This window comes from Oreochromis niloticus, linkage group LG3, assembly GCF_001858045.2.
Source record: "Oreochromis niloticus isolate F11D_XX linkage group LG3, O_niloticus_UMD_NMBU, whole genome shotgun sequence".
In the NCBI taxonomy this organism is placed as follows: domain Eukaryota; kingdom Metazoa; phylum Chordata; class Actinopteri; order Cichliformes; family Cichlidae; genus Oreochromis; species Oreochromis niloticus.
The window spans coordinates 86,319,339-86,329,527 of record NC_031967.2 but is presented as its reverse complement, the minus strand read 5'-3'; the positions used below and the strand labels follow the sequence as shown (position 1 = coordinate 86,329,527).

The window sequence follows — 10,189 nt, the reverse complement described above, 5'->3', positions numbered from 1 at the left end:
GGTAGGGCATTAACAGGGGAAGGGGGGCACAAGGAAATACTTTTCTTTATTATTCTCATTTAAAATGTCTAGCTTTTATTAAATAATTATCTGAGTCTTACAACAAACAATTGATAGATTGATACATATATACCATCAGAACAGTGTACATCACTGTCACAACAGTGTTTGTTTTCATTCAAAGGCTTTATGATTTTTCCTATAATGGTGGGCCGGTCTCTAGTCAAAATGCCCGGGACGATTTTTTTGTCCCAGTCCAGCTCTGTATGCAGCTCATCTGCAGTCTGGTGTTACCTACATCTTCCTATTCAGAAGGCAGAATTTCCAAGTTCTGAGTGCAATCGAAAGCACCACGACTGCAGTTTTTGTGTTGGATGTAAAAAGCAGGCTAGAATCATGGCGGCGGTCAACGACGGTCCAGGCGTGGGATTTCTCTCGTGGAAATGTGCACATTATTTTTTCCTTGCTATTGGTAGGTGGCACAGTGCACTTGTGCCAAGTAAGCAAGCTAGAAGACTGGCACTCTTGCTGGGTATCCAGTTACGGAAGCAACACATTAACAAGAGAATTCTGAGTAAAACCAAAGTTACTTTCCCTAGTAACTAGTTACTCTGAAAGTAACGAGTAACTTGAAGTAACTGAGTTACTTTTTTATAGAAGTAACTAGTAATGTAACTAAGTTACTAATTTAAAGTAACTTACCCAACACTGGTGGCAGGAAACAGTGCGTTCATCGTTTAGCTGTAACCTGATGGAGTCGTGTGTAAAATAAGGCAAAGATGTGGATGGAGCAGAAGAAGAGCAGACGCTGAGCTCCCAGTGTTTCAAACATACACACCACTGTGTTTGTGCTGTTCCAACATACGCACAGTGGTGACAACAAAATAGTCTCGTCCAATAAATCTGATGTCATTTTGTGTGACGTCTCCGAGAAGTTTGAACTTTTTCATACAAACATTAGTAAACGAGGCCACACAGGTGATGACTTCATGCCTGTTGCTCTCTAATCTGGAAACACAGAAGAAGAGTCAGACGTGTGTGCAGCAGGGAGACGAGCGCTGTCATGAAGTGTGATGCTTCCAGCCTGCAGTCAAACACCACCTTCAGCATGTTTCAGCCTTTTATCCACCATCACACCATGAAGCCGCCTCCAGTCAGAGACGTTACTCTGAGCGCTTTGTCATCGGGTCTCCTTCGCCTCCTCGTGTCCTTGTCTCCTCCCTCCTCGTGTCTCAGGTGAAGCTGCACAGAAACCTGCCCAGCTCGTGTGATTCATCTGTGCAGAGCTTTAAACTCACACTCTCCTGTCACACAAGCTCAGTTAAATCAAGTTTTTGTCCTCATGTGAACAAAGTGAGTGTGTGTGCTGAAAGCAGCTGCTGTGTGTGTGTGTTTCACTTCTTATTGCACACTAAAACACACACACTCTCTTTCAGCTCAGTTTAGTGTGTGCAGCCAAACATCACGGCAGACTGCCACAGAGTTCAGCTTCCTCATAGTTTCACACGTCATAAGCCTTCACATCACTTCCTGTCCTCACAGGAAGCTAAACTCCGTCTCTCACAGCAAAGAATGGAGCGTTTGTCAGAGCCACACATATTCTTAAGGACAAAATCAGTGTTTCACAATAAAAGCCTTGTTGATACAAAACTGTCCAGCAGCTATTAGGAGGGCCTTTAATTTGAAATAGATGGAAAAGGAAGCAGAAAAGGTCAGCCAGCTTCAGCGGTCAGAGGTTAAAGGTCATGTGAATGAAGAAATGCTGTTCATACTTTGGTTATTTTTTCTGTCTGAACTGGCAGGAAGTCCTCTGTGAGGAGCAGGAAGTCCTCTGTGAGAAGCAGGAAGTCCTCTGTGAGGAGCAGGAAGTCCTCTGTAAGAAGTAGGAAGTCCTCAGTGAGAAGCAGGAAGTCCTCTGTGAGGAGCAGGAAGTCCCACTTTTGTTGTTTCTGGTGACTTTCAGAAATCTTCCAGCCGCTATAAAATAAAGTGATGCTGGAAACATCGCTGTGGCAGGTGGAGGGCTCAGCCGCCTCCAACCGAGTAAAGAGGTTCAGCAGCTCTGATGGTTCATTGGAGTCAGCACAGAGTGTGGAGACATCTAGTGGTGGTGGAGAGAAGTGCAATCAAAGCTCTGCTGGTGGATGTAGTTACTGTAAGGTCCCTGATGGAGCTCTGTGATTGGTGGATCGTCCAAACTAAACTCAGTGATAAAGTTTCCTCTGATAAACAATGAAAGGACCGATCAGCTGATCAGCATCGTGACACGAGCACTGGATCCAAATTTGAAGTTCTTTTCTCTGACCAATGAAATCTGACCTGGAATTTGGGGAAAGTCCTGGAAAGTTGTTTTCCTGCATTAAGGATTCTGCTCACAGCCTGGGCGACCTTTGACCTTAAGCTGAAGATTCAGCTCCACATTAATCATTAATAATAACTGACATATGAAAGTGTATCAGGGCCTGATGTGGCCCGCTGGCCGTATGTTGGACACCCCTGCTTTAGCTGCTGAGTCATGGCTGAACGAGCACAAACAGCTCAGACTTGTTTCTCACTAATTTCTGTGGAAAAGAAAGAAAACAAACCCACTCATGATCTTCAGAGTGTCCATTTGATTCTGTGTCACAGTGTGACTGTGGGGATGAAGGAGCTCTCAGGGCCTCCACAGCCTCCTGCAGGGGGTGGAGGTGCTGTCCATCATGGGCACAACTAAAGCTTTAGAAGTGACGACATGCTTGTCTTTACAATATGTGACACCTGCTTCCTTTAAGAAGTCAGTGAGTGTTTGTTGTACCTGCAGCAGGTGAAAGTCGTATCATACAGCTGCAGCTACTGTGTGTGTGTGTGTGTGTGTGTGTCAGGTTTAGGCTTCAGTTTGGAGAATAAGTGGCGAGAAAAAGCATCATCTTAATTAGATGTCCTCCCTAAAACATGAAAACAAGTGTGTTTGTGTGAAAAGCCAGCGGGCTGAGTGGGTAAATGTAGCGGTGCATCCATGAAAACAGTGATCTGCCACAGTCACAGGGTCATGTTCTCTATCTCATGTGGAAACATGTTTATGTTTGTTACATGGAGCTGCTGCTGTTCCTGATGTCCTCTGTTTGATCATGGACCAGAGGACACACACACACACACACACACACACACACACACACACACACACACACACAGATAGAGAACATGACTCTGAGACTCTGGCAGATCTAATGGATGCACCGCTACATTTACCCACTGAGCCGCTGCTCTGAGTTTGTTCCAGACTCAAACAAAAATAATCCATTGAAAGAATAAAAACATTGTTTTTCATCATAAGGTGAAGATGACCCTGTTGCCATGGTGAATTCCTGTTTTAATGGCTGCACCGATGTGCTGGGAGAAGTTGTTTCTAACTTTCCCACAATTCCTCCAACTCTGATTTGCTTTGTTTCTAAAAGCAGCAGCAGCAGCTTCAATGACAGGAGGGGGAATAATTATCTGTTTAGTTACAAACAACAACGTCTCTGATTTGATGCTGTTTCATTTTAATGCAGACAGAATATCAACAGCATCACAAAGGCTGCAGATAAACTGTTTTCATGTCCCTGAGTGAGGAAAGTATTAGATGCTACAACACACACACACACACACACACACACACACACACTCCTGATCTCAGCTCATGTGTGGATGAAGCACAGCTGTGCACAGATTCACTTTGCTCCACCCTCTCCACCACCACAGGACCAAAGAGCTAAGCCACGGCCCCTCACCCCCATCACTGCTCTGCTCTTACAATAACACACTTATTGACTCAGGCTGTGGAAACTCTTTGCTCGTCACTCCTGCCTGGATTTTGCACTCAGCTCATAATCATCCATAGTTCATATTTTCTAATCTATGTCTGTGGGCAGGTCTGGAACAGCTGAGTGATCAGCAGGTGTGACCAGCCCACCTACTGACCAATCAGCTGTCATGAGGGTGTGTCAGAGCTGTGTGGGGAGAGCACAGTTGTTCACAGTTGTTCCTCTGATGAGCATCAGTGTTGATTATGGAAGCTCAGACACAACTTTCCTCTCTGATTCTTCCTCCATCAGCTGCTCTGTGAGCAGTAATATAGGATCCTGTCTCTGACAGACAGATGATGACCTTTGATGACCTTTGTGAACTCTGTTTTTAAGTTTACTCTGAGCGTGAAACAGCATGAAAACTCAAATTTAAACATTCATTCAATGAAACACGATTCTTCCTCACATTCTCCTCGTCTTCATATTGATGCTACGCTCACTAAACATCATTAATACTTCACACACACCAGCTTTGTCTCAAATGTCCAATATAATAAATCCCTGTGTGATGTGTGATAAGCTTTAACATCACTGTCACTGCTGTGGGCGGAGCTGAACTCTCAGAAGGAGACAAACTAGCGTAAAACTGCGAGTAGAAGAGAAACTGACTGAGACTGAATGAGATCCAAACATCTGGAGCTGATTTTACCTTCATCTGTTTAAACTGTAACACACCTGGATCCCTGTGATTTTATTATTACGGAGCCTCACGTGTGATATGTGAGGAGTCCAGCACACACCTGCTTCCTGCTCTCTGCTGACATCGTGACCCTGAGCAGTCGTGTAACTGTGCAGAAGGTCGAGCAGCTGCTTCCTGCTGCGTCTGAGATTTATTCAGGAGGAAGAGAAGATGTGTTTGTCTCTTCTTCTCTGGAGCCAACCACAGTCCAGCTGCAGCCCTGATACGCTGCCTTCAGCTGCAGATACTGAGTGTGTGTGAAGCTGCTGTGTGACTGTGTTTGTTCAGCCTGTAGTTTCAGACTGTTGTTAGTGTAACTGTGCTGCTGCCTTAACTCAGCTACATTACAGGATGTGGCCACGATCCTATAGGTCCAATGAAAACTCTGCAACACTAAATGTTTTTAAAGTGTCAGCCTCCTCTAGAGCAGAGCTGTCAAACATAAGGCCCGGGGACCAGAATCGGCCAAAGACTTCAGCCCATTGGACAGCTTTGGAAAATATGAAGCAGGGCATCAGTTTCTGTAACTTTAAATATATGAAATCAGTCTTACAGCGCCCTGCGACAGACTGAAGAGCTGTCCAGGGGAAGCCCACCTCTCCCCCCGTGGTGACTGGGAGAGGCCGTCCTGTCCTGTAGAAACACTGAGACGTGCTGCTGAAGCTGCTCCTTTATATTAACATGTCTCAGGAATCAACAGTGACTTAAACATCTTTGCACTGACACAAAGAGGAGCTTCACTCGTCCGGCCCACTGACCATCAACATGTGTGTAAAATCAGTGCGACGCTGCGCTCTTTTCATCGCTAGTTTAAAGGCTGTAGGTTGCAGCCATTGCTCTAACACTGTATAAATGTAACAGGGCTCAGTGCTGGTTCTAACAGTCTGAGCTGCTTCCAGCTTTATTTGTGAAGAGCACAGCAGCTTACAAAACACGTAGCTAGCTCGTACAGCTGCGACGTAAAATTCTCAAATTCTAAAAAAAATTCTAAAATGACATTAAAATAACAGGGCTGCGTGCGGTGATGCTAGCGTTAGCCACGTTAGCATGTTACCTTCAACAGGTGGTCACACTGCATAAACGGGCACTCAGTCAGAGGTTAACTCTCCGTTTCGCTGCAGGCTCCCTTCATTCTTCACATATCCGTGTCGAGCCGAGTGTAAATCCCGAGGCTGAACGGCCTTTGTACAAGCACACACGCTTCGTAGCAGGGAGAAGCTATGAGCTAGAAAAATCCAGAGCTGCAGTTTATTAAAGTGTAATTGTAAAAAGGTTTTTGAAATGAAGTTTATTAAAGTGGAATTCGAAAATGTTTTTTGAAATGAAGACTTAAAAAGCATTTTAAAAGTCAGTTTATTAAATTGGAATTCAAAAATGAATTTACAAATGCAGATTTTATTCTACAATTCATTAATTAAGCACAGAATTTTTTATTTCGATGTGCGTGGCTCTTGTGGTCCTCCATACTCTGGATCATGTCAGTGACATGTTACTGTCCCACAACCACTGTACTGAGTCACCATGAGAGGAGCAGCAGAATAAAGCTCACACTAACATTAGAACAACGTGACAGAAACACATGTATTTGTAGTAATTCAAAGTATTTTTTAAAAAAATGAGAAGTTATATATTTGTTTCCATAACTGGATAAAATATGAAAGCATACATAATGTTCTCGTCTAAGAAGGAGGCGATCATGTCAACATGAAAAATCAATTCCTTGCATTCAGTTAACTATCAGCTGCCATAAAAATACAAAATAATATTACCACATGATTAAAAGCTCTGTACATGAGACCTTTGAAGGAAAGGTCATCATGTTTCACTGATCAATCATTTTCATGTTATGTATAAATTATATAAATTCATTTCTCACATATTTGGGGATTTTTTTAATAACAACTTTTTCTTGAGATGAAAATAATTTTGGAAGCAATGAACTTTTAATTGTTGCAGGCATCACCAAAGTACATGGAGCCGCATGTTGTATTTGGTACTGATTTGATGTCAGATGCATAAAACAAACACTCAGGACCAAAAAAACAAACAAACTGTCTGCTCTCTAACTAGAGATGTCAGTGCTGATCAATAATCAATAATTAATTCATTTCTAATAGGCTTTTTAAAAAGTAATATGCCATCTGTAAGCAAAAACAAAAACCCATGTGGTGTACATCTGAATATGTAGCATACAGCAGTATCAAGGGGGAAAAGCCATCTACACAGCTGCCTGATGCTTCTTTACATGTTTCACTTATGCCAGGATCTACCAATGTTTTTCATAGCTGATGGTATTTGCATGTACCAATGTGCTGCTTTTTCGGTTTTTTCATCCACCCTGCTTTTCATCTCCTCCAGTTTCTGGACCTTCTCTGTGTCTCCTTCCTCCTTCATCTTCTCAATCAGGAAGTCCAAGTGGACAATAGTGGACAATGAATCAGCTTTCAGAGCGATCTGCTCCAGTCTGACAACATGTTGGTAGGATTCATCCAGGAACTGGGACTTCTCTGCTGTCAGCTGGTTCATTTCCTTTTCAAGATTTTCTAACAGGGTACACTCTTTCTCTTTTTCTTTTTGATAGTCTTCATATTTCTGCTGCATTTTTTCTTTGTTCAGTGATGAATCAGCTGCTGTTTTCATTGTTTCGTTCACTTCCTCTATAAGAGTTTTTAACTCTCTGGCTTTCATCTCACTTTCTGACACATTCTTTTCATACTCCTTTTTCATTTGTTCATCAGTCTTCATTACTCTCCTTGTCTTGGTCACATATTGGTTCTTTAGAGTTTCGTAGATTTTTTTAGCTTCTTCAGGCTTTTTCTTTTCTTCTCTTTGTTTTTCATCATGTTTCTTCAGAGCTTCTCTCTTCTGTCTGATTTCTGTCTGTTTCAGTTCACCCAGCTCAATTCTCTCTTTCAGGTTTTGGATGCAGGCTGATTCGTTGATTTAACACTTCACCTGTTTTCATCAGTGTTTGAGGTTTGAGATTTTCCCAAGAAGTCTGTCAATTGATTCATGTTTTTCTGTGTGAGTTCCCACGAAAGTTTTGAAGACTTGTTTTCTTCTGTTCGGTTTTCATACTGTGAGTTATTAAAGAGGAAGTAAACTGGCTGATTCTTCTCATTTTTGGCACATTTAATGTTTGCAGCTTCAAGAGCTTGAAGAGGGTTTTTAGGCCTACTTCCATCTGAGTGTGTGATCAGAGCTACAATGTTTTTCTCCATGTTTTTTCCAAACAGAGACATCACTGAATCAAAGACGTACATCAGTCGGTCACTCAGTCGATTATCACTCGCCTTCATCACCAGACCCACTGCATGAACTTCATGGACTCCAACATCTGATCGAAACAAGTCCAATAATCTGTGACTGAAGATGCCACCATGTTCGATCCCTCTGGTGTCTCCACATCCAGGAGTATCGATGATGGTCAGTGAGTAGGGCAGAGTTTTGTCTTCAAAACCAAAGATCTCGTACACGATCACATCTGATGTCTGACTTTCTGTCTGATATCTCCAAGTCTCCTCTACAATGTTAAACCAGACTCCATCCTCCCACTTCACTCCCATGGTGTAGTTGAGCAGAGCGTTGATCAGAGTAGATTTCCCTGCTCCTGTTTCTCCCACCAGTAAGCTGGTTCTGTTTGTCTTGTATTGATTTCTTTCTCCAACACTCATTCTTGTCAGAGTTCCAAACTTCTGCTTCTTTGGTCTCAGCTTGTAGACAGCAGGAGGTCCTGACCTGATGAGAAAACTGTTTAAGATGATGTCTTCATGTGGTGATGAGATCAAACTGATCCTGCAGAGAAAAGAACAAAATGTCTTCAGTAAACATTATGAACATGTTACTACTGTTTAACATTTAAAACTGACTTTTCATTCTGCTCAGAATCAGAAATCACATAAAATTAAACTTTTTCTTTTAACCATTTAGATTCATTTTTCATACATTCATTTCATTTGTTTTCTCTCTGCTCTCCCAAAACATTAGTGGTCACACTGATACTTTATATTATACATTATATATTTCTGAGACAAAAGTGACTGTGGAGGCTGAGTGTACACTGCCCACATGATCAGAAGACAGCTTAGTTTTTTTTATTTCTTTATTAGTAATTCACAGGCTGAATACATTTATTTTTTCCCTCAACCTTTAATTGGGCTGGCATGACACCATCTAAGTGGGTCACAGCTGTTGCTGGCCTGGATTCCTACAGTTTCAGTTTCATTTGTAGTTTTTATTGTCATTATTTGTGATTGTATTAGAAAATTGGGCTGATTGTTTGGCAGTTTTAAACCTTTCAAGAGTGCGTGTCACTGTACAGAGGTGACACTTTCTAAAAGCACTTAGCAACAGTTAACAGACAAGTCAAGATCACAAAATGATTTCAGTTCATTTTAATTTTAATTTTGATTCAGAAATTGTCATTACTGATTCGGTTACACTATATATAAAGCGATTTTAAATTTCTTTTCCATTGACTGAAATAGTTAGTCCATGACTGAACAATGACCTCCAGCTGTAACCCTCTCTATAGTGATAAGGATAACAATCAGCACTGCCAAGTCTGAGGACATAGTTCCCAGCTGGAAATGGTTGAAGTGCCCATCATCGTCTGGGAATAAAATGCTGGACTAATTTGTTTTTTTTGCACACTGTTGTAGTTTCAGTTCAGTATAAGAAGGTTGGTGTAATTCTCCCTTCTTTAAACCAGATCTTTTCTCTTTATAGTTTTTTCATGTTCTCACACAAATCACTGATGGATTCCAGTTTCATTATGAGAAAAAATAGATTGCTATACCTAACATTCAAATCCAGCCATGGGAATCAGTTTTTTCTCATGCTCTTCATCGATTACAGAAATGTAGTTTCTGTAATCGAGTTCATTAGTGTTGTGTCATGCTGAGAGAAGAAACAGTTTGAATGCTGAGGGTGAAAAAAACCCAGGACATACTTTCACTGATGTGTTTCAGCAGTGACATTAATCTGTACACTTTTAATTATCATATACCTTTGAAAAGAAAATAGTAATTAATTATAATTATTACAGTTAAAATGTATACATTAATAAAAGTCAGACACTCTTCTGTAAGTGCTGCAGTTTGACATACCTCTGTGCTTCTTTGGTTCCTTCATCCTCTCTCCATCTCATCTCCTCCAGTTTCTGGACCTTCTCTGTGTCTCCTTTCTGCTTCATCTTCTCAATCAGGAAGTCCAAGTGGACAATAGTGGACGCTGAATCAGGAGCGATCTGCTCTAGTCTGACTACATGTTGGTAGGACTCATCCAGGAACTGGGACTTCTCTGCTGTCAGTCGGTTCATTTCCTTTCCAAGTAAATCAACATCCTTCTCTTTTGTTGGTGGTTCGTTCTTCTGACCGCTCCTTATCCTGGTCACATGTCTCCACTTTTCTTTCACATGCACTGATGCAGGACACTTGTTGTTACATGACGTGCAGAGACCATCTTGAAAGACCTCACAGTGATTTAAGGGCACCGTGCATCCAGGATAGTGACAGTTCTCCTCACAGTCTGTACAGCTGACAGCTGCTTTAAAACCCGGCCCACACGTCTCTGCTCTGATAGGTTCTTTATGTTTAAAAACCTGAACAACAAATGGAGGGACCTCTTCAGTCATCATGTTGTCATGTTTCTCCAGAGCTTCCTGAGTCTGTTTCATCTCTCTTTG

The 10,189-nt window shown here is 41.8% G+C and overlaps 1 protein-coding gene across 2 annotated transcripts in view; it reads right to left on the bottom strand.

Annotated features, from left to right (window-relative positions):
- Window positions 1–6,628: 6,628 nt before the first annotated feature.
- LOC100710905 (uncharacterized) overlaps window positions 6,629–10,189 on the bottom strand; it is a 7,220-nt gene continuing 3,659 nt past the window's right edge. Inside the window, exons 2-3 of one of the 2 annotated variants that reach the window (XM_025905873.1) lie at window positions 9,770–10,189; window positions 6,629–6,975 (exon numbers count right to left, since the gene is read on the bottom strand). The exon at window positions 9,770–10,189 is cut by the window's right edge and continues 904 nt beyond it. In XM_025905873.1, coding sequence (XP_025761658.1) covers window positions 6,754–6,975; window positions 9,770–10,189 — 642 coding nt within the window. In that variant the 3' untranslated portion in view covers window positions 6,629–6,753. Of the gene's footprint in view, window positions 6,978–9,769 lie in introns of both variants that reach the window. The other variant, XM_019354724.2, reaches the window with a different exon arrangement.